The sequence below is a fragment of the Octopus bimaculoides genome, chromosome 7, assembly GCF_046866305.1.
Source record: "Octopus bimaculoides isolate indiv1 chromosome 7, ASM4686630v1, whole genome shotgun sequence".
In the NCBI taxonomy this organism is placed as follows: Eukaryota; Metazoa; Mollusca; class Cephalopoda; order Octopoda; family Octopodidae; genus Octopus; species Octopus bimaculoides.
This window is the reverse complement of record NC_142934.1, coordinates 75,246,991-75,273,181: the sequence shown is the minus strand read 5'-3', so window position 1 is coordinate 75,273,181 and position 26,191 is coordinate 75,246,991. Positions and strand designations below refer to the sequence as shown.

The following is a 26,191-nucleotide window of genomic DNA, read 5'->3' as shown; positions in this document are numbered from 1 at the left end:
GACACATATTTACGTGGTCTTCCGTTTCAATGAATTTGGTTTCATTGCACCTCTATTCTGTGCATGTAGCTTGTGTGCAACTTGCATTTGTGTAAAATATGGTATTTTTGCCTTATTTGCTGCTTCTTGTGGTTTGTTAAGGTCAGATTAGGGATACAGAAAAGGCTGATATAATCAGTTTATGGATCCTAGTCTTTGTTTTGACAAAATATGATGGAGGCTGAAAAAGTGTCTATGCATGATTTAACATGGATTTGAATTTTTTTTTACGTCGCCTATACCAGCTTTAAATGTTGAAGTGCTGCAAGTAATATCTTTCAGAGAGGTCCTTATCCTTTATTCTATATCTATTCCCGCCCTTCACTAAGAGCGGTCCATTGGCAGAATCGGTAAAGAGTCGGACAAAATTACAAAATCTCTTGCAAGAGTTATTCCGATATTTTATATTCTGAGTTCAAATCCGATCCTGATATATATCTTGTTCATCTTTCCGGAATCATAATATAAAATATATTAATTATGCGCCCGGGTTGATGTAATCGTCTAACTCACTCTCGCCAAGATCAAATCCAGCCAAGATCAAATCCAGCCAAGGTCAACCTTGTTTTCATCCCTTCTGGGTCTATAAATAAAATACCAGTCAAGTAGTGGGGACCATGATATCGACTAATCCTCTCACTTCAAAACTGCTAATCTTGTGCTTAGATAAAAATACAATTTTGTATTCTCCACTCTAACTAGTTTCTTATCCTAACTTCCTCCCTACACGATATAAACAATTAGTCTTGTATATAACGCAATTAAGTACCTAACAATTTATTCAGAATTTTAGCTGACGAGTTAAACAAACATTAAGGAAGATGAATCTACAAAAAAACGGTGAGAATAATGGCAAAGTATTTTTCAGTCTGAAAACAATTTTGACTCTGGAATCGCTTATTTTTTTCCCCAGTGTGAAAATTCTGCAGAGAAAGAATTGTTGATTTAAGTATATTTGCCTTCTCTCTCTCTCTCTCTCTCTCTCTCTCTCTCTCTCTCTCTCTCTCTCTCTCTCTCTCTCTCACACACACACACACACACACACACACACACACACACACACACACACACACACACACACACACACACACATACACACACACTTTCTCTTTCTCTTCTCCCTCGCTTTCTAGTATTCTTTGTTATTCAGAAGAGATCAGTGCAAACTTGGAACGAAATAGCAACAAGAACAACAACACAGACATAAACACTAATATCAAGATCCATTGCAAGCAAAAAAGAGAGACTCTTTGTGGTTGGACGACCTAACAGAAAAGGCAGCCAATTATCCCTCAAATTACACATTACCATCTAGAGAAAATAAAGGACATACTGGACAATGCATTTCCGACAGAACTAGTAAAGTGAAGTAAAGTTACTTTCTCAAGTCATACCAACTCATAAGGGCTGAGACGTTGCTCCATCACAGGATTACTCATTTTTGCCAGCTGAGTGGTCTGAAGCAACGTAAAATGAAGTGTTTTACTCAAGAACACAACGCGTTGTTCGATACAAGAATTGAAACCACAATCTTACGATCATGAGTCCAACACCCTAACCACTAAGCCATACGACTCCACTTTCCGACATACCTACCAACAGAAAACACAAAGGTCCTTGCTGGAATTCCTTTGCTCAAAGGTCTACTAAATCTGGGTTAATCCGGGGCTAAACGCGACAATCACCACAATCCCATAATCACGACTAAGTTGCCCCACAACAAAAAACAATTACTAAACAGATATAACAACACATCAATAATAACTGTAACAACAGTCATACCATCTGCAACCATGGGCAAACATGATTACGAGGCATCAACGATAGTTCTAAGAGCAATCACAACAAATAATGGCTTCAGATTTTGGTACACGGCCAGAAAGTTCGGGGGATGGGTTAAATCGATTACATCGATCCCAGCACTAAAATTGTATACTTATTTTATCGACCCCGAATTGTATGAAAGGCAAAGTCGACCCCGGTGGAATTTGAACTCAGAGCATAAAGATGGGCAAAATACCGCTAAGCATTTTATTTTACCCAGCGTGTTAACGATTCTGCCAGCTCAACGCCTTCACAAAGTTATTAATAATAACAAATGCCACCATTGCCTTCACTTCATTATCAACAACAACGACAATAACAACAACAACAACAACAACAACAACAGCAGCAGCAGCAGCGTTAATAACAAGAATCTAGCTTAATGTCGGCTTCTATTGAAATCAAGGATTAAACATGACAACGGTAATGATTATCATACTTACTGTTGTTGATGAGATTCTCAAAACTAGATATAGTCAGATTGACCACAGTTGGAAGTAATTTCTCAGTCTGTGACACCACCAGATCCCACTTGTCTCCGCTGGTCACAACCACTGCAATAGAAGAGAATAAAAAAATAACCACATCTTCACTAACAATGCTGAATTTATATTTATTTATTAAAAGCTTGACAACCGGTATTGGTGCGTTTACATTCCCGTTAACTAGCGGTTCGGTAACAGCCCGATAGAATACATACCAGGCTTTACAAAAATATGTACACTGGGATCAGTAGAGTCGTTTGTGAATTGACGGTAGAAATAGAGGTAATGTTTGTGTGGTAGTGACGGTGGAGGTGATAGTTGTAGGGATGATAGTGATGCGATGATGACGGTATCTGCGATATTTATTTATCTATTAAAGGTCTGACAACTAATATTGGTGTGTTTACGTCCTCGTAACTTAGCGGTTCGGCACAAGTGGCCGATAGAATAAGTACCAGGCTCCACAAATAATAATAATAATAATAATAATAATAATAATAATAATAATAATAATAATAATAATAATAATAAAGGTAATGGACGAAAATGGGAAGATAAAAATCCTCTGGGACTTTGACTTCCAGACAGACAAGGTGTTAAGCACCGAAGGCCGGATATAGTAACCTTTAGAAGGGACAAATAAGAGTGCCTAATAATTGACGTAGCAGTGCCAGGAGAGCAACATATCATCATGAAAGAAAGACAAAAGGTTGATAAATATGGAGACCTGAGAATTGAGATCGCTAAAATGTGGCAGCTACAAGAGTCAAACATAAGGGTTATTCCTACTATCATCGGAGTATTGGGTTCAATAACACCCAATCTGAAAAAAACATCTGAAAACCTTAGAAATACCCTACAATATAGACGTATTGCAAAAGTCAGAATTACTTGGAACTGCCCGCATATTGCGTAAAGTACTGTCCGTCTGAGTCGACAAACAGTACGAACCTCCGGTAGACACAATATCTTCAGTCAACAACCTCACGATATTGTATACTTGTGACGTCTATAATAATAAGAAAAAAGTATACTGAGTCCAGTGGAGTCGTTTCACTAAGGCAGTGCACCAGCATGGCCGCAGTCTAATGACTGAAACAGGTAAAAAGATAAAAGATAAAAGGTGAGTTATTAATTTGATATTTTTCTTGTGCCTATGGCGGAGAGCTGGGAGAATCGTTTGTACGCCGCGCAAATGCTTAGCGGCATTCTGTCCATCTTTAAGTTCTGGGTTCAAATTCCGCCGAGGTGAACTTTGCCTTTCATCCTTTTGAGGTCGATGAAATAAATACCAAATAAATCCTGGGGTCTATCGAATCAACTCACTCCCTCCTTCAAAATTGCTGGCCTTGAAACCAATATATTTCTTGTACCTAAATTAGATAAAATCGTTATCGCACCGAACAAACTGCTTAGTGACGTTTCTTCCAGCTTTTCTTTCTGCGTTCATATTCGCCCCCCACCCCCGAGGTTGAGTTTGCCTTCCATCCCTCCAGGGTCGATAAAATATGCCACTCCAGTATTGGGATCGAAACAATCGACTGTTCACTTCTCCAAAATTCCTCGCCTTATGCCAATGTAAGAACTTGTTACTCTCTCACTATTCTTACAAATAGTAAGAAACTCTCGTGGTGTACGAACCTGTTCCCTATTCTTCAGTCGCTTGGTAGGAATTGAGGAAATGTAGATCAATGCGAGGTGTTTTTCATGGTTACATTGAAGTGCCGCATAACTGAAGTTGAGCAGGAAAACCCAAACGTTAAACTCTCGGTCATTCCGTTCTTTTCAGCCCTCTTGCAAACAACTATTAATTGTGTGCCCAGAAAAAAAAAAGCGAAAAGAAAGAAACCAGTTAGATGAATTTAGCAAATATTTATTTTGTCTCTTCCACTATCCACTGCCATCTCTTTAAATTTCCTTATATTTACTACTTTTTCTTCTCCTTTCGTACGCTTCATTTTATTCCTCACCTTTTTTTTCTATAGCTCTCTCTCTCTCTCTCTCTCTCTCTCTCTCTCTCTCTCTCTCTCTCTCCTTCTTTCTCTCTCTCTCTCTCTCTCCTTCTTTCTCTCTCTCTCTCTCTCTCTCTCTCTCTCTCTCTCTCTCTCTCAACTGTATTAAGGACCTGATCAACATGTTAGTTCATCAAGTGGAAGAAAAACTGGTGCAAGAGATTAACAATGTTAAAGTAAAAACATCTACTCAGATAAATATTGGTTTAATTAATCAGGACACAGCACAACACCACTACCCCACCACCACCACCACCACCGCCGCCACCATCGCTGTCACCACCGTCACCGCCACCATCACCACTACCTCCTCCACCACAGCCGCCGCCCCCAATGCTATTGCATCACCTCTCTCTTTCCATGACTTAGTATTCTTAATATTGCTACTATCGCTGCTCCCGCCATCATCACCACTACTATCATCCTCGCAGCCATCACCTCCACAGCCACTCCCACACAAACATTACATTTAATTCAGCCGTCAGTTCACTGCTCCTCCACTCCAACCGTGCCATCATCACCACCATTCCGTGGTAACTACTATTACCCCTAACTACTACTATAAACATCACCAACCACAACTTATATCACCCCCACCCCTCAATGCTGCTTCTTTTCTAACCCCCCAAATTTGCCTCCACCCACACCCTACTATCCTTCCATCATCTCTGCTACCACTATCGCCCCCACTATAACCAAAACCATATTCCTCTCTGCCACAAACATTAATCATCTCTTCCCCACCACCAGATTATTCACCATCTTTCCAACTACAACCTTAGGACACCTCTTTGAATTCCTTGTCAAACACTCGTAGACATGCTTACAAAATCGAAAAAATAACACAGTACACTTTTGGAAACATACTTTCACGCTCAGAATTGCTGGAGCATGGAATAAACTACCTGCATCAGCTGTTAGCTGTCGAGACACTATATCCTTCAAAACTTCCACCACCACCTACCCTAACTCATCATAACCACTACTATTGCCAAGAGGTAACATTTGTCTCCACTAAGGCGGTGAGCTGGCAGAAACGTTAGCACGTTAGCACTTTGCCTTTCATCCTTTCGGGGTCGATAAATTAAGTACCAGTTACGTACTGGGGTCGATATAATCGACTTAATCCCTTTGTCTGTCTTTGTTTGTCCCCTCTATTGTCCCCTCTATTGCCCCTTGTGGGCGATAAAGAAATAAGAAACTTTAGCACGTCGGGCGAAATGCTTAGCGGTATTTCGCCTGCCGCTACGTTCTGAGTTCAAATTCCGCCGAGGTCGACTTTGCCTTTCATCCTTTCGGAGTCGATAAATTAAGTACCAGTTACACACTGGGGTCGATATAATCGACTTAATCCGGTTGTCTGTCCTTGTTTGTCCCCTCTGTGTGTAGCCCCTTGTGGGCAATAAAGAAATAAGAATCATTAGCACGCCGGGCGAAATGCTTATCGGCAATTCGTCCATCTATTGGTTCTGAGTTCAAATTACGCCAAGGTCGACTTTGCCTTTCAATCTTTCGGGGTCGATAAAGAGTACCAGTTGAGCACTGAGGTCGATGTAGTCAACTTACCCCCACCCACCCCCAACTTGCTGGCCTTTTGCCAAACTTTGAAACCAATATTTATCCCCACTTAAATGTGGATGTTCTAAGAACAAACTTTACTGCAGTAGTTACTCTCATACAAGCTTTCTGGTGCAGAATGTACTCTTGCTGATAAACCCCACTAACTCTAGGGCCGAGACTACCAGATCACGTGATATTGATCTTGTTTGCTCTTGTCATTGACTAGTGATATAAGCAAGAGTGCATTTTGCACCAAAAGGCCGATATGGGAGTTTAGGGATAAATATTTCCACTCAGTACTAGACATTTGCTCACTCCTATATATTATTTCTTCGCAAATAAGTTTTCCCTTTTGTTCTCTCACTCAGTGCTTTCCACGCATTTTCGATCAAATCTTCCGCGAGTTAACATAGGATCCCTTGACGACAATGTAACTTTCATTTGCCTAAGGTATTTTTGACCTGACGAGTAGCTAACAGTCTACCCTCGTTTGGATATTACTACTTCCGAAGTTCTGTTAGCTATGAAACATATGTAGCCTGGATTTTATCTGAATATGTATATATATATGTTATGAGTATAACAACCAAGACGTTGGCTGAAGATGTGTGTATAACAACCAGATGACGGCATTACTTTAAATATAATAAGGAATAATCAAGTAATAGAGTTTCTGAAGGAGAGCGAGGGTTTTAATATCTAGAGATTGTTGCAAGATGAAGTGAAACAGAAAGGAGAGATAAAGATAGGAAAAAATATAAGGACAGAAAAATCCTAGAAGCAGAAGTGAATATTAAAAAAACAAAACACTATAATATAAGTCATCAACACCAAGAAAAAATACCAGTATAGATATATTCTGCAACCTTTCTTCGGTGGACAAAGAAGGAATTTGATTAAATTAATAGAAACAGAAAGCTGTTAGCAATAAATGAATTCCATCCATAAAGCAATGTATATAGAAAGGCAAGAGCTAAAAACTACTCGATGTAATATGCATAGAACAGTTGCTAATTGTAGGCCTTTAAGAGGCATATCCAGAAACGTGTGTAGCCAGAAAGATTAATGGTGAATATGTAGAAGAAAAGGCAACAAAGAAAAAGAAAGATGGAAAACTGGTTGGTTTGTTAGTTTACCAGGCAAACAAGAAGATATGGCAGAAGAACAATGAGTTTGGATTAAAGATGAAGAACTAATGAGTAAAATAGAAATTACTGGCTGTGAATATACATGTGATTAGAAGATTTCTTTTTATGTGCATAGACAGCTGTTGGGAAAATAGTAAATGGAAAGTAAAATAGTAAATGACGGATGTGCGACGAAATAGATAAACCTATTCAACCAAAGATTGTGTGAATGCAGCAAGATGTCACTTAAATAATATAAAATAAGGTATGATGGCGGTAAGAAAAAGAATACACTAGAAAGTAGTGAATAAGTTTGGGTTCAATGTATAAGAAAAATAGTAGAACCACGAGTAAGAGGCTGCAAGATACTATTGGATTTCTCTGAATAAACTAAGAGTTTAATCATGGTCGAGAGATCTAATATGACCGCATTAGAGAAAACTGAAGTTTGGAAGGTTATTTATTTTTGCTGTATCAAGGATTGGATCAAAGTGCAACCAAGAAAGTGTATACAGACAATTCGAGTAAATAAACCATATTACGACAGATTACAGAGGCATAGCTGGTTCGGCGTTTTGCAGCTGAAAGAGGGGACTGAAAAGTCTGATAATTGCGGTTCAAGGCCAATGTTTTCCAAATGGATAAAATCAGAGATATATTCTGAAGCAGTATATCATGCATAGGAAACTTAATGAGATCATCGGGCCATATGCTAATTCAATAACCTCACAGAGGCCATCACTACAAAATATACTGAAAGTAAAATGGATCTAGTTAAGAATTACCGACCATGAGTGTTCGGTTGTTCGATCAACTGAACCAGCGGGCTCATTGAATAAGAGTGTAAGTGCCTGGATTATCCACAATGTAATTCTCAGGTAAAGTCAGTGTTCCTCAGCGTGACAAGGCTGGACCTTTAAATTACAGTTGCAATCCATCCGACGGGTTTACATACAGTTTCGCTCTACAGTTTTCACTCACAAGGTATGTGTCAATTCGATGCTAAAGAAAATGACACTTGCTCTTGACACCACGCATGGAATCAAAAGTGAGACTTCAAGATTGCGAAGATAAATTCTTAAACATTGATCCACACTGTGCCTACATACTTAAAATTCTGCCCACACCTAGCTTCTCAGTTGTCCACTCACTCAGGTGGCCTATGCCTGAGGAGCTACGTTTGTGTGACTAGCATACGAAGATTATGTTATATGGAGCCGAATCAAGCTGTTATTAAATATAAGTATATGTACTTCTACAAAATGTGTTTAGTACCTCTTTCTTTCGTTTGCCCACTCACTTGCATAAACACACATGCACGCGCGCAAGTAAGTGAACAAACGAAGGAAAGAGGCATATATATATGAGAATGATCTAAAATAATACACATTGTACAAAGATTTCTTAAACTATCTTAAACAACAAATCTATTGGAACTTCGCAACGTAGCAATGCAGCTATTTCGATTGTTAAAAAAAAATGTTTCCTTTGTATGCTTATGAACACTCATCTGCCTTATAAAATGACGATGTAAAACTACTAAGGTACATTAGTATACGAATGCACCACCAGATAACACATGGTAACTCTAAAATAGTCTTCCCTGATAAAAATGACAATAGTGTATAAACTATCGACAGAGAAATACTAAATAACTTAATGTTACGTACAAGTGAGCTGACGCATTACTGAATTTCTGAATGAAAAATAATATTATGGAAGACAATGGATGTGCTTGTCACTCCCTTTATAATTTGCATAAATGGAATAATTTACAGGGTTGGCAAAAGTTACGTACAAAATAAGTTCAATACGCCCCAGAATTGTCAAAGACATGCTTCAATGTTTCTAAAATTAGATAAAATAAATAAAATAATCATAGCTACACACGTACTTGTATATATGATGAACAGAATGAATAATAATCCTTTCTATTATAGGCACAAGGCCTGAAATTTGTGGGGAGTGGGTGAGTCGATCACATCAACCCCGAAAGGAGGAAAGGGAAAGCCGATCTCGACAGAGTTTGAACTCAGAACGTAGCGACAGCGAAATACCGCTAAGCATTTAGTCCAGCGTGCTAACGATTCTGCCAGCTCAAAATGTCAAATGTTTTAGTACTTGACTTTTGCCCCACTCTGTATAACAAATTCTGTAAAAACATTGACAACTTACCTACAAAGTAGAAATAAGCGATCTTCGAGAAAATATTAGGTTCTGTAAACATTGTTAGGGTATTCTCACAACAATTGTAAGCCATCAGCATTTTCGGTAACTTTGAACATATTTATGAGTGTTTAAAGATATAATAAATTCATATTTGTGCAAAAAATATCTCTGCCTATTTATCAAACCAAGGAAAACAAATATAATTAAAATAATTCTTTCTAATTTTAGTACAAAGCCCAAAATTTTAGGGTAGACGATAAGTCCATAACATCGACCCTGGAGTCTAACGAGTACTTATTCTATCGATCCCGAAAGGATGAAAAACAAAATAATCAACCCCGGTGGAATTTAAACTCAGGACATAAAGAGCCGGAAGAAATGCTGCTAAGTATTTTGTCCTATGCGCTAATGACTCTGCCAGATCACCACCTTTCGTTTCAAGTTTAGGTACCAGGCCAGCAATTTTAGGGGGACGGGCAGGTCAATAATATCGACCCCAATGCTCAACTAGTAATTATCAACTCCGAAAGAATAGCAGGCAAAGCTGATCTCGGCGATATTTGAACTCACAATGCGAGGAGGCAGAAGAAATGCCACTACATATTTCGTTCGACGTGCTGATTCTTCTAGTTTTGACACAAGGACAGCAGATTTGAGGGTAGAAGGGAACGTCTATTACATGACACCGGTACTTGATTGATATTTATTTTAGTGACCTGGAAAAGATGAAAGGCAAAACAAACCTCGGCGAAATTTCAACTCATTTTGTCCGATGTGCTAACGATTCTGCTAGCTTGCCGCCCTAACGATTTTAATCTTTTTGAGACACACGGTGTTTGGTATGTGTAGCCAAAACGACCAAAGTTTTTTTTTTCTGTTGAGATTAAAATCGATGGGTGCATGTGGAAAACAAAGGATAAAGTGCCTAAAATGCTTTATTAATATGTAAAACTATATATATCATATACTACAAAGCCAGCAATGTCAGGGAAGGGTTAAGTCAATTACATCGACTCCAGTCCTCAACTGGTACTTATTTTATCGACCCCGAAAAAAATGAAAGGCAAAAATTGACCTCGGTGGAATCTGAACTTAGACGGACGAAATACTGCTAAGCATTTTTTGCTCATTGTGTTAACGATTCTGCCAGCTCGCTACCCATGCAATAACAATAATAATGTAAGAAATTCATGTCTTGATAAAGGAAAATCTCAGTGTATGTAACAAACCAAGGAAAATAGATATATTATTAATGATGATTAATATCGATCTTACAGGTAATTAGATTATCTTCCATTTCTTTATTTCTTTTCTTTCTATTCATTTTATCGATTATCTTATCGTCAATAACAACTGAAAAGCTCCTAGAATTATCGAGGTTCCCAATTTCTAATCAATATTCATGAATATGTGCTGAAGACATTAAAGAAATTAGTAAACAGAGCAGAACGATCTCCTGGAGAGTTATTAAAGAGGAAAATATTGATTTCCAAAAAACAAGATCACCAGAGACATCTACCCTTCAACTATATACGTATAAGCAAATAACTAAACTAGATACAGAAGAATATGTGTACCAATAAACCAACTATACTAAGTCTATGTAACAATCATGCCATACCAAAATTATAAATAACCGAATCAATCACAAGCGATGCACGCTCACGCAGACCTTCCACGTCCATCCGACAAATACTTTGGAATACTTAATTCTTGGACACCTTAAACCTTGGATTACCTCCTCGGAATATGTTACACCATTTGATTATCTCTAGGAATATGTCGATTCTTCACACTTTATTATAAATACCTACATTACTACAGAGAAAAAGAAGTCCTACAGGGAAGTATTTCAGGGAGATTCCTAATCTCCTTTGTCTAGCTTATAGCTCACCAACAGATGTGCTGAATAAAACCATTAATGGTAATAACTACTACGAGCAAATTATAGATTTGAACTCAGAATGTAAACCGCCAGAAGAAACGTCAGTTAGCATTTTGTCCAAAAACGCTAACATTTTTGCCAGCTCATTACCTTTGTAATATGCGTTAACAATTTAATATGCAATTCAATAGAATACTTAACTATAAGAAATAGAGCTTTAGTATATCAAGTGGCCTCAAATGAAAGTCCTGAAAATTAATCCGCAAGTTTGGGTCAAGTCTAGAAACCGTGGCTTGTCAACTTAATACCGAAACGATTGAAAAAATTCCAGCGTTTCGAGGAACAACCAAAAAATATTTTATTTTGCTTATATTGTTTCTAATAACTTTCTCTGCTATATCCAGAGGCCAGCAATTTTGAGAGGAAGGACAAAATCAAATATGTTGGTCACAATGTCCAGCTGGTGCTTATTTTATCGATCCCGAAAAGATGAAAAGCAGCCTTCAAAATATGTAACCATCAAAATATAAGGGGTTAGTGAAACAAATGTTTGGTTTATTTTTATTTCTTAAAGAGAAATATTCTGAAATGGCACATTAAATTATTAACTACGTGATTTACACTCTAATTTTACATATATCGGAAGGTTTACCCATAAAATTTCTATTCGGAGCTTCTTTCTACCCCAATGCAATCCTCTTTCAAAATTTTATGCTACTTTTTATGAAATTGGAAAGCGCATGGCTCAGTGGTTAGAGCGTCGGGCTCACAATCATAAGGCAGTGAGTTCAAATCCCAGACCGAGCTGAGTGTTGTGCTCTTGAGCAAGACACTTTGTTTTATGTTGTTCCAGTTCACTCATCTGTAGAAATGAGTTGTGATGTCACTGGTGCCAAGCTGTATCGGCCTTTGCTTTCCCCTTGGATAACATCTTTGGTGTGGAGAGGGGAGACTGATATGCATGCGCGACTGCTGGTCTTCCATAAAGAACCTTGTCCGGACTTGTACCGCGGAGAGGAACTTTCTAGGTGCAATCCCGTAGCCATTCATGACCGAAGTAGGACTTTACCTTTTACCCAATCCTACAATCCTAACATAACCAATATCTATTCAACATTTCATATCATGCTGCATTAATGGTTACACGAAAATTGATATTCAGGCAAACGAAAAACGAAATATAATGGTAATACAAAGAAGTAAATAGGTACATAATTACATTGAAATAATAATTTATAACCCTGGCACAATGCCACATAGTTTGGAAAGCGAATAGTCGATTAAATCGTACCTATTAGTTGCTTGATATTTTATTTATTGACCTCGGGAAGATGAAAGGCGAAGTTGACCTCGGTGGGTTTTGAAATGGGAACATAAAGAGCCGTAACTAAATACTTCAAACAAGATTGGATTAACCATCAACCAAAATAATCACATGCTTTAGGAACAAAAGGAAGGGGAAATTACAGAGAGTTTTTTTTTTCTTTTCCTTTTATCCTTTTGCGATTGCCAGATTCACCATGGCACAAATAGCGCGGCTAAATCAGCTCCGTGCAAAAAATGGGGTCAGCAATAAATCACACCTAATTTTTGGCAAAAGGTCTGCAACTTTGAGGGAAGGGAACAAGTCGATTACATAGATCCCAGTGCTCAATTGGTATTTATTTAATCGACACAGAAAAGATGAACGGCACCTCCCATGCGACTAAAGCACCATGAACTGTTCTGCTTTATATTGGCTCGGTGTGGATTGACGTGTACGTTTGACGCTACCACTGACGACCTCAATTCTCTTATATGTAGTAGCCATAGTTACGGGTAACTTTTAACAATATAAGCAGAAAGTCTCTAAACATTTTGATATCGATTCTAAAAAGGGTAGTGTAAATAATCCTTTCTACAATGGGCACAAGGCCTGAAATTTGGGGAGGGGACTAGTCGATCCCATTGACCCCTGTGTTTTACTAGCACTTATTCATCGACCCCGAAAGAATGAAAGGCAAAGTCGACCCCGGCGGAATTTCACTCCGATTCGGAAATGAATGCCGCTACAGGCGCCTGAGAGAAGAGAGGAGAGAAATGGTAGACAGGGGAAGGAGAAGGGGTGGTGAATGAAATGTATATTTTTTTTAAACTAGGTTTTTTCTCCGTAACTTAGCCCGTCTGTAACGCTTTCACAGGATTAGCTATAGGGAAAAGCGAAGAGCGAAAGAAAAAGAAGAGAGAAAAAGAAGGTAAGGCAAAGAGTGAGAGAGAAAGCGGGAGAGTGTTGTGTATTAAGTCTATAAAATTGTGCATAAAGTGTATATACAGGGTGTCCGCAAAGTCTGGGTACATGGAGATTAACACATACTTTAAGAAATTATTGTTTGTTATATTTAATTGTTTATGTTATGATTTTATTTACTCCATGTACCGAGACCTTGTGGACGCCCTGTATAAAGTGCATTAAGTAATAATTGTATTCTAATTTCTTCCACTTTTCAATGATTAGCAAATGAGCGACGATCTATCGATACAGACACAACACAGGCTACGCCTCCAGGGTTTTTGGATAATGTTTTCAGGAAAAGAACAAAACAATGAGTTCACCATTAATTCCGTGAAATATTCACGGGTCCCACTAGTTATAATTGACCGATCCTCTTGTATTTTCTTTTACCTAAAGCCAGGAACTTTTCAGGCCACCACCTCGTATCATAATCTTTCTTGTTTTCCCTTCTTTTCTAGCACTGCACTGTTATTTTACTCCTTGGTATTTTCAAAAACTAAATCTTCAGTATTTTCATACTTTCAAAAACTAAGAACTTAATTTTCTAGGCGCTTGAAATAGGATTAGAGAATGGTGGAAGGCTGAGACACATATGTTGTAAATCAAATGGAATGGACGAGAGGATAGGTCCTTGTGGTACACAGTTTGCGGAATTCAAGGTTTGCCTTAGTATGAGGACGGTGATGATGGTGTTGATGATGATGTTGATGTTGTTCTTATTGGTGTTATTGTTGTTGTTGTCATTGATGATGATGACGCTGCTGCTGCTGCTGCTGCTGCTGCTGCTGCTGCTGCTGGTGGTGGTGGTGGTGGTGATGATGGTGATGATGATGATGGTGATGATGATGATGTTGATGTTGTTGTTATTGGTGTTATTGTTGTTGTAGTTGTTGTTGTAGTTGTTGTTGTCATTGATGATGATAACGCTGGTGGTGGTGGTGGTGGTGGTGATGATGATGATGATGATGATGATGATGGTTGTAATGTTGCTACTAGAGATGCAACCACAGCTGCTGTTGCTGTTGTTGCTGCTGCTACTGATGATGATGATGATGATGATGATGATGATGATGATGATGATGATGATGATGATGATGATGACGACGCCGACGACAACTGCAATGATCTACAAAAGAAAGTGTTGATACTCACCGACGGTCGAACTCGTGTTCGTCTGGTTGGCGGACAGAGTCAATGCCGAGGTCAGCATGGTAACAATCACCGCCATCACTATTATAATACCGCCACCGCCACCACGGAGACTACGATGATGACTACTTCCACTGCCGCCGCCGATAACAGCAGTGAGACGAGACCTCATCGTCGCCGGGTGAGGGTTGACCGGCGTGAAAGGTAACCAGGATCCGTGTGACGTGAGGTGAGTTCACACCTCATATACACACACACATATATATACACACACCTATGTTCCCTCTTTATCTCTCGAGTTTCTGTTTGGCTGTATCTTGAGGAGGTAACCTGTAGGTAGAGATATATTGAACCAATGAAAGAGTATTGGGTTTATTTTGAAAAGATGAGTTACAAGGAAATATTGGAAAATTTAGAGCATTATACAGAAAACTAAAAATTAAAAAGAGAAGATGAAATATATCTTTTAACCTATTATCTATCTTCTACATTCTCTCTTTATTTTTCCTTATTTTTTTTTTTTTTGAAGTTTCGTAGAATATTGAATTTAGCTTAATAAATGTGTGTCTTTTATTATGCCGTGCTGGCGATTCCAAAGAAAGATGAAACAGCAGTATACGTGGCTATCTACCACAAAAAGACATTAGGAACTTTATTCTATTTTGTGTAGGAAAAAGAAAAAAAATTAGAAGTTTAGATTAAAAGTTAAATTTGCCTATTCTTCAACTTTGCATAAGCGAGAAGATATTCTCTCCCTTTTACTGATCAGTTCACCACCAGAGGCAAAACGCTTAATTGTTTGATGTTTGATAGGTAAAAGCAGAGGGTAGGAGGTGGATAAATGATAATATAATGAGGTACTGGAGAAGGAAGTGATTGATGGGAGGAAAGATGGACAGATGAAATGGGCGGGAAACAGAGATTAATGTTCAAAGACAATCGTAATACTGCTATAATGTTATGGTGCTGCTAAGATGTGATACAGTATTGATCTGATATGATGTAATACATTTGCGACAGTTTAAGCACAGCCATGTTATAGGCTGTGTTATAGTTAAAATACAGTTGTGATAATATTGGTAGAGTTGTGATGTAGTTATGAACTAGGTATAATGTTGTTATACAGCTGTAATGTAATTATGATTAATTTGTGATGTAGTTGTCATACAAACGTGATAAAGAATGTTATATTTGTGATGTTCTTGTGGTAAAGCTGCGATGTTATGATATTGTTATGACATAGTTGTGATGTAGTTACAACATAATTATGACGTTGTTGTAGTACAGCTACGATTTACTTATGATACATTTGTGGCGTATTTATGGTGTTGTTGTGATGTAGTTATGATACAGTTATAGTGTAGCTGCGATATAAGTTTGTTGTAGTTATGATGTAGTTGTGACACTGATATGATGTATGATATGTACTCGTAGTCCAGTTGTTATACAGTTAAGATGCAGTTAAAACGTAACTGTGATGTACTTATTAGATAATTATGAAGCAGCTGTGATACAGTTGTCAAACCATTATAACGTACTTGTGATACAGTTGTGATGTTATGATTCAATTATAAATTGGCTGTAAAACAGCTGTGGTGTAGTTATGAGACGATTATAACGTAGTTGTGATACAGCTGTGATGTATGACGCGTAGTTGTAGTCCAGCTACGATATAATTGTGACATAGTTGTAACACAATTGTGCTACCGCTGTAATTTGCTTAAGATACAATTGACGTGGTAGTGACACAGCTGTGTTGTATGAAGTGTGGTCGTAGTCCAGCTATGATGTAGTTACGATACAGTACAACGTAGATGTGATACAGCTCTGGTATAATTATGAGACAATTATAACAGAGTTGTAATACAAGTCTGATATAGTTATTGTACATCTGTGAGGTAGATGCGGTAAAGAAGTAACACATTTCTGACATATGCAAGAGAAACACCCCTTCACGCAGTAAATAACCAACGATGTCCACAGTTTATGATTATGTCGGTTGCAAATTTTGGTGCAAGGCCAGCAACTTTGGGGCGAAGATAAATCGATTAAATCGGCCCCAGTGCTCAGCTGGTGCTTATTTTATCGACCTCAAAAGGGATGAAAGGCAAAGTCGACCTCGGCGCAATTTGAACTCAGAACGTAAAGACGGACAAAATGCCGCTAAGCATTTAACCCGGCGCAGTAACGACTCTGCCAAATCGCCCGCCCTCAGTCAATGATTATATTAACGACTCCCAAAATTTCCCCCAGCTCTTATGTTCCTCCAATACCTCTATCTCTTTCTTCTCTCTTCCTTTTCCCTCCCCTCTCTTTCCTTCTCTCTTTACTTTTGTTTTCTTTCCCTCATCTTTTAATTCTTCCTCTCGGACTTTTACTTTCTTCTTCATTACGATTCTCCCTTCCTCGACCTTCCCTTCCTAACTCTCTCCCTTCTCCGTCCCTATTTTCTTAAACCTCCTCATCTGTCTTATTCCCCTCCGTTTCCCCGCCACCACCACCACCACCACCACCACCACTCCACTACACTCCACTAATTCTCCAAGAACATTCCAGAAATCTAACCAACAATTCCACTAATTTTCCTGCCACCCTCTTTAGCCTATTCTTACTGTTTACTCTTGTCTAGAAAACTAAAACTACCAACACCTTCTCTCATACACTCGACAGTACTTAATACCCTCACCCTCACCATATACACACACACATACACACACACACACACACATACCCACACATACACACACACACATACACACACACATACACACACACACACATACATACACACACATACACACACACACACATACATACACACACATACACACACACACACATACACACACATATACACGCACACACACATACACACACACACATACACACACACATACACACACATACACACACACATACACACGCACACGTACACACACATACACACACACTACCACCACCACCACCACCACCATCATCATCATCATCATCCCCGTCACCGTAATCACTACCATCACTACCATCAATCACCACCGCTATGCTCTCTCTCTCTCTCTCTCTCTCTCTCTCTCTCTCTCTCTCTCTCTCTCTATCTCTCTCTCTCTCTCTCTCTCTCTCTCATCCACTCTTCAAATATACACACATGCATATCTATATATATAAACACATATACTGTCGCACATATACTACCACACTATCATATCACCATACCACCACATCAGACTACTACCACTACCACTACCACAAACTCATTATATAACCACATTATCATATTATCACAACTACTGCATTATCATATTATCATACCACCTCATTACGATGATATCACTTCACCACCACCACCACCACCACCACTGCATCATACCACCAAATCTTTATAGTTCTACACTACCATTCCACGGTAACTTACCATCACACCAATACACCAACATTAATTCCGAAGCAAATCAGTCGCTGCAGGCCAAAAGATGCATTAGATCTTTCTAAATATTTCTCCGCAATTCCATGTGTGAGGTCTTCGCCTTGGTATTTCGGAGCGGCGTCGTGGTGGTGTACTCTAAAGTACTCTAATGTGATGTTTGTATGCTGTGGTATAATGTGCTTTAGTATGGATTAGTATAATGTATAGCTTAGTACGGAATAGTTTTGTGTTATCTAGTGTGGGCAGTGTACAGTATTGCAGTTTTATTTTATTCATTCATGTGCGTAAAATTCTGTGTCTGTGTGTGTGTATGTGTGTGTGTGTGTGTGCCTCTGTGTGTGTGAGAAGGCGTATGGCTCAGTGATCAGAGCGTCGGGTTTTTAATTGTTAAGCTATGAGTTCGATTCTCGAATCAGGCTGTATGTTGTATTCTTGAGCAAGGCATTTCATTTCATCTTGCTCGTCTTAAAGGAATGAGCTGTTACGTCACCGGTGCCAAGCTCCTATTTCATTATGCCAGCTACCGTCTAATAATACTGACTGGTCTGTCAGTTTTTCGGGGTTGCATCACGGTTATACCGATATAATATAGGATAAATATAATAATAACAATAATTCTAGGATGGAATTTATAAATATTTAATACATCGCTACGCACGTTTCCACAAATCACATGATTTCGACATCAGAGTGGGTATCCTTCAGATTAGTACAATATGTATGTGTATGTGTGCTTGTGCATGCATGCGTGTATGTATGTATGTGTGCATGTATGCCTATATATATATATATATATATATATATATATATATATATATATATATATATATATGTATATATATATATATATATATATATATATATATATATATATATATATATATATATATATATATATATATATATGTATGTATGTATGTATGTATGTTTCTGAAGGATTTCAGTTTTTTTCCTATGCCGAATTCAATTCAGCTAAATTCTTTTAGAAAGACTTTATTCTTGTACCGTAATATAAAAAAAAACAGCAGTATCCTTGGAATTAGTACAGTATACTGTACTGATCCCAAAGATACCGACTCTGATGTCAAAATCATGTGATATATATATATATATATATATATATATATATATATAGTAAATTTAAAAAAACGAAGAACAAACACACAAAAAAACAAGAGCACGAGGACGTGGTACATGTAAAGTATTAGCAGACGCTCAGGGAAGGAAAGAAAGGTAGTTTTAACTTTCGAGCAAAGCTCTGCTTCAGAAACAGGAGACAGAGGAAAGTCCAATAGAAAAGGAAAACGGAGGAAAATAAATCGCCAACGATTCACATGTGGTTACATTTTTTAAATATATATATACATATACATACATACATACATACATACATATATATATATATATATATATATATATATATATATATATATATATATATATATATATATATATATATATATATAAATGGATGAGTGAATTATCCTTTGTTTACAGTTAACACGGAAAATTCAATAAACAGTTACCAGGGTAGCAAAATTCACGCAAGGGACAAGAATGTAGTGACCTATTCAAAGGTAGAAACTCCGGGTTAATGTGCAGTAATTTGTATAGTATAAGTAAATAAATGGAGTTAAACGCAGATGTTATTCAAATTCCTTTACTTTCGACATATGTTTCGAAGACAACATTAGTTTTATTCCATAGTAATAAACGGTGTAAAATAATGTAATCTTCTCATCGGGAAAGAAAGAGAACCAATCTCACCAACAAGACAGTTTAACAATTTTGGTGACTGCATAAGTGATAAACAGAACGCTATTAAGTATTTTAAAATAACCGTTAGTAGATCTGACGTCAACGGTATATATTACGTGTGTGCGTGTGTGTGTGTACAGGGTGACCATAATTTAACTTTACAATTTGAAAATTTCAGGAAAAAACTGAAAATTTGTTATCTAACCCTAGGTCAATACTGATCGAGCAGATTTGTTATCAAAGGGATTTCATCAGCGGCCATCCCGTCTTTTCCTACGATCAGTGAATTCAGAACAACCTCATCTAACATGTCCTTTTGCAAGGGTGTAAACGGGATTTGAGAGAAACTACGTCGTTATTTCTAGCAAGTCGAATAACCACGTAGTATCTCCTGTCTTGGTTTTAATTGCGTTGCGGGATCGTATTACTGTAATTGAAGAATTGTGTTACTTGTGGTGGAGCATTGTGGTGTTGCGGCGTTGTGGTGTTTTGATAGAGGTATTGTGCTGTTGTACAGAATTGTGCTAGTGTACTTTGGTACCGTTTATGTTATCCTGCATTACTGTTGGGGTCATTTTGTGTCGTAGTCCTGTTGTATTGTATTGTGCTGCAGTTCTGGTGTGTGTTGCAATGCTGTGTTATTGTCTTGAAGTGCTGTTGTCTTGAAGTGGCACGTCTAGTGTTGTGGTCTACTGTGGTATTGTAGTGTTGTTTTGGAGCGTTGTGGTGCAGTATATTTCTGTGCTTCGGAGCAGCAGTGTTGCGTGTTGAGATGTTGTGATGTGCTACAGTACTTGGGCATGATATATTACAACCTATATGTTGTAATATAGGTCTGTAGTATAGTATGATGTTTTGGTGCGCTATCCTAGTGCAACATTTTGGGGTGATGTTGCTGTGACGTAATGTAGCGTGGTGTTGTAGTTGTGGAGTGTAATTGTGAGGTGTCGTAGTTTGCTGCAGTTTTATAGTGTGATGTATTTTGGTCTTGTGATGTAGTGTGTTGATGTGATGTATTTCTGTTCTACGGTATTGTTGTTTGGTGTTGTGCTCTGGTGCTGGTTTATACATAGGATGGTGTTGTGTATTTCTGCGGTACGGTGTTGTAGTATAGTCCTGTAATGTGATGTCCTTGAGCGGTGTTGGCGTGAGTTGTGGTCTAGCTTGGTAGTGTACTTCTGTAGAGTACTGTTGTGGTATTGTGCAGTGTAATTCTGTGGTGTTGCTGTGAGGTGGGTTTCGTGAGCTACTTGATATGATAATTACTATAGCCACTGAAGTGTGATATTATTGTATGGTACCCCAATTGAGATAAGACCCTTAATCCTATATGCTTACTAGCAGAAATATCCAGCGTTGCCTGGATTAAAGAAAATAATGAAATTCGAAAATGCCTTTTAGATCTCTAACATGACACATGGATTATGCAGTTCTCAACAGTAATTAGCTGAGGTACAAACTATTAATGTCAATAACATATTTTGTCCAATGTTCTCAGTGTTAAAATTGTTAAAAAAAAAAACAGGTAGTTCTTTGTCTTTGCAAGCACCTTCAATTGTCAGTACTTATTTGAAACACATTGAACCTGAAAAGGCATAAATTTGAGAAGAACCAGCCTGCAGGCACTCCTCTCCTGTTAAAAAGTACATCAACTCCATGCAAAATACATTTAAATGAGCATTCATTATAACGGCATTCCCACATGCATTCTTTTCAAGTTATTTCGGTGTTACACTCGCTTGCCTTAAGCCTTATTGCACGCAAATGGAGAAAACGTTCACTGCGTATATATCGATCGCTGTACGCCAGCGTCTAACAGCTATGGCTTTTTAATGCACAAAAAACTGAAATTATTTTCTTTTTCTGTGCCTCTGATTAAAATTTTCGAAAAACAAACCCAGCCACATTACTTGGAAAAAAATAATCTTTATTGTGTTGGTTTTTCGTAAAATTTCGCGCATGGGAAAGGCAACAAAATCGCCCCTCCTCACTTTGAATAGGATATTCCTATCTTAAAAAGTAATAATCGATTATCTCGGTAACCGTGGGAGTTGGAGGGCAATAAAAATCTCCTGAACATGAGCGGACCATGCTGCCGCTCTGTGCTGAATTTCACGCGATTCCACTGCACCGTTTATATAAATGATATATAAATTATGTATATTGTTTTCAATTTGGCACAAAGCCAGCAAGTTCGGGATAAGGGGCTAAGCCGATGTCATCGATCCCAGTACTCAACTGGTACTTATCTTATCGACTCCGAAAGGATGAAAGGCAAAGTCGACTTCGGCGGATTTGAACTCAGAACATAAAGACAGACGAAATGCTGCAGAGAATTTTGTCCGGCGTGCTAACGATTCTGCTAGCTCGCCGGCTTATAATTATATGTATTGGAAGCATTGTTGAATTTGTGAAGACTGAGTATTCAATTTCATTTGTGCCGCATTCCAAGCAATGAGAACCAGGTTATGTTACGTATGAGGAAGAAGTTAAACGAAAGGTTCTTAAACAGAAATCGAAACCACGTCGAAAACATGGATTTCCGCCAGCTTATAATTATTGTGTAACATAAAAACAATTATGATTTCTAACAAATAAACGACCACAAATGCTGGGAGAAGGGGCAATGTCGATTTTATCGGCTACTGTGTTAGACTGGACTTTATTTTTATCAACTTCAAAAAAATGAAAGACTAATCAACTGCGCAATTTTTTTTTAATCTTCCTGGGACTAGTTATATACTACTGGACATTTTGTCCGGCGCTACACCATTTCTATTGTAGCGTTCTTCTCTCTCTCTCTCTCTTTCCCTCTCCTCCTCTCTCTCTCTCTATCCCTCTCCCTCTCTCTCTCTCTCTCTCTCTCTCTCTTTCCCTCTCCCCCCTCTCTCTCTCTATCCCTCTCCCCCCTCTCTCTCTCTCTTTCTCTCTCTGTTACACATAAATACGAACTTTCTTCTACCGAAATACAGGTATTGAAAGAAAGTTACGAGAAAGTTTGAAAGAAAGTTACGAGTTGTTGACGAAGAAAATCGAAAGTCTTCAACCCGAAAGAGACAGTCGCTCTGCTAAAAGAAACAACGCAAAATGGCGAAAGAGATCAAGAAGTCCAAGTTCCAAGCCATGTGCATTTGATTTTCTAAACAACAACAAAAATTCGGGAAACTTCTCAGCCACAGATTAGATGCGATGAAATCTGTGGACAGCTTCAATAAAAGTCGCGTATTTTTCGTATTTTACTCGAACTCGAAAGAAAGGTTTCTGGTAGATACAGGAGCAGCCTGTTCAATTTGGCCTGTAAAACTCTTGAAAGAGAAACCAAAACCTATTTATTTGACTCTTCAAGCAGTTAATCAGTCTGAAATTCGAACATTTGGAGAGATTAGTTTAACTCTGAATTTAAATTTACGAAGACAATATAAGTGGATCTTCATCGTAGCGAATCTGCAATACCTAATATTAGGGACAGATTTTCTGGCACACTATCATTTAATGGTAGATGTAGAAAAACAAAAGCTGATAGACACAGAAACTTCATTAAACATCCAAGGAATGAGATGCAGAAAGGCCAGTCAGTCCATTGTATTTCATGGCGTCCTCAGAAAATCGTTATCACCGGATTCTGTAGAATTACCCTAAAATTACGAAACCATTAGCTCTAAATACCAAGTGTTTGCATTCAGTGAAACATCACATCATCACACAAGGACCACCAAGTTTTTCCAAGCCGAGAAGACTATCTCCGGAAAAATTGAAGGTTGCTAAGGCCGAGTTTAGTCATATGTTGGACCATGGTATAATTCGTCCTTCCAGTAATAGCTGGTCAACACCGTTAGTTATGGTGAAGAAGAATCTCATTGACTGGTGTCCTTGTGGAGATTTTAGACAGCTTAATGCGAAAACGCAACCAGACAAATATCCAATTCCCCACATTATGGATTTTGCAACTTCTCGCACACGCATACATCCATGTTTGTATACACATACACTTTGTTTACATGACGGCCTGTCTATTATTATGTTTATATGTCGCACTCACACACAGATACACATGTTGACATATCAATAAAATCTTCTCTTAAACTTTCTACCGGTTGTGTCTCTCTTTTCCTTCTGGCACTTATACAGGATTTATCCTCTTTTCATATTTTTATTTGTATCGACCTTGCGATGTACTAAAGGAGCCAATTCCTCTCGTCACCTCTCCTGATTGCACGGTACTTACAAAAATGTAACTGTTGTAGAAAAACTGGTGACTACCAATAAAACCGTTATACTATCGATCTATCACTAACGTAACCTCATAACAGAGAGTAGCAGCTGTAATATACAAGAAGAGGGAGTGCACCTCAGTGCATCGAAAAATATCCATTAATTTCAATGAAATAACAGCGTGGAAAATAAATCGAAAACAGATTATGTCAATGATAATAGAAACAGTGTAAGAATATATTAACTTATTAATAAAACGCTATTGTTTTTTACATCTATGAGTAGAGAATGATCTTATTACCGAAGTCTGAAGAAACTATAAACTCCCTAACTACAGATACATGATTTGTCTGCTTCCAGCATTCCAGGCTTTACCATTAATGATATTGCAGAGGGTAAATGATTCCTTGAAAATAATCTTTTATCCATAAGAACAAATGGAATTCTCTAGAAGATTAAAGATTTTGTAGGATAATTACGGATCAATGACATCATAACCGAAAGCTTAATAAAAGTTTATGAGTATTATGTGAAATGACTATTAGAATATTTTTGAAATTAGCTATCAGTAAGGTAGCACCAAAAACAGAGCAGATATATCAAATTTGTCATGAATAGATGAAAAAATTCTGCAGATATAAGTAGAAGAGGAATGATAAAAGGGAAGCTGATCTCTATTAGAAGTGGAACATTCCAACGAGAATTCTCGCTCTCTATTCATTTTCTAACTGACATAAACATCTTCCATCAACATGATAAATGAAATTAGACTCGGACACAATTGCTATTAGGAAATAATCAGCGTTTTTTGCTCATGGTTGATTTCAAGGTGTATTCGGTAAATGATGAATAACTGGCAATATGATAACATAGAGTGCAAAAAGAATTAACAGGAAATTTGGTTTAAAAAAATGTACCACAGTAACCATGAATAAAGAAAATTAACAAAAGAAAAAAAACTAAAAACAACTAACATCGTATTAGATAATGGAACACAGAAAAGGAAATTGGACCAAACGCAGACATATAAAATTAGGAAGTAGCATGAATCAAAAATATTAGAAAGGAGTATTAGATTAATACTTAAGCAAACTTAACTGAAAAAGAAAACTATATATGAACGTTCTAGCTCTGCTACTGATGGTACAATATTTGCAACAAGAAGTTTAAGTAAATTAGCAAAACTAGATAGAAAAACAAACAAAAAATACTTAGAATACATCATACCAAGTCCGATTGGTACGATATACCAATTTAGAACACATCATTTAGAATATATCCGATTCTATAGTCCGATTCTCAAATATTGTGATTATCATGAACATGTTGAGGTAGGGGTTTTCTGCGCTTAGGATATCCTTATAAAATATCTTCTGTAGGAATACCAAACCATTTAGCAAAGAACGGTGGGCGATAAATACAAATAGTAACAAATCATGAACGAAGGGCTGTTTTGTTTTCGGAGAAGCCAACAAGTAAAACAGACTTTCAAATAAGAGGCGCTTATAAGGAGAAATGGAAAACAACAAACGAGAAAAAAAAAATAATAGACAAAAAATAATAGAAAAAAAAATAATAAATAAATAATAGACAGGGAACAACACTGGAAAATACGAAAACTAAAAGAAGCAGCACATATGCTAGGACACAACAACCTCCTAAGCAGACCGAGTGCAGATATGAATAGCATATGGGAACCGGTATTGAGGAAGGATAGAAAAATAATAGATTTATAAGCCTCAAAATTCACCCCATAATTGCCCACGGGCATATGGCGTAGTGGTTAAGAACGCGGGCTACTAACCCCAAGGTTCCGAGTTCGATTCACTAATAATAGTAATAATAATAATAATAATAATATAATAATAGTAACATCGTTAGGAATGAGAACCCAGGTTCGAAATTTACCCAAGACACCTGACGAAAGCTGGAGGGTATATCAGCCGAAACGTTGTGTTAACAACAAAAAAGATGAGGACAAATATCCGTCAAATGTAAATAATGTAAATAATTCCTCATCTCTTAAATATAGAACTGAGAAAAGTTATATTAAAAAATTTGAACTAAGCTCAAATGAGGTTACATCGAGATGAAATTCCATACTAGCTGAATAGTACGTAGTGCGAAGCTAAGATCGAAAGGCTTTGTTTATTTTTTCTATATATTGCAGTACAAGAGTAAAGCCTTTCTAAAAAAATCTACCAAAAATAGGGAATAAAGCAACTTACAAAGTTTAACAGTATATCAGCAGATTATGTGAAGAGTTGTGAAGACACAA

General features: G+C 37.6%; 1 protein-coding gene across 3 annotated transcripts in view; it reads right to left on the bottom strand.

Moving 5' to 3' along the window:
* Positions 1-26,191, bottom strand: part of LOC106867909 (ionotropic receptor 25a) — a 152,682-nt gene that overhangs the window by 68,905 nt on the left and 57,586 nt on the right. For all 3 annotated transcript variants that reach the window (XM_052969756.2, XM_052969755.2, XM_089355519.1), the window contains exons 2-3: positions 14,526-14,852; positions 2,307-2,417 (exon numbers count right to left, since the gene is read on the bottom strand). In XM_052969756.2, coding sequence (XP_052825716.1) covers positions 2,307-2,417; positions 14,526-14,694 — 280 coding nt within the window. In that variant the 5' untranslated portion in view covers positions 14,695-14,852. The remainder of the gene's footprint in view (positions 1-2,306; positions 2,418-14,525; positions 14,853-26,191) is intronic.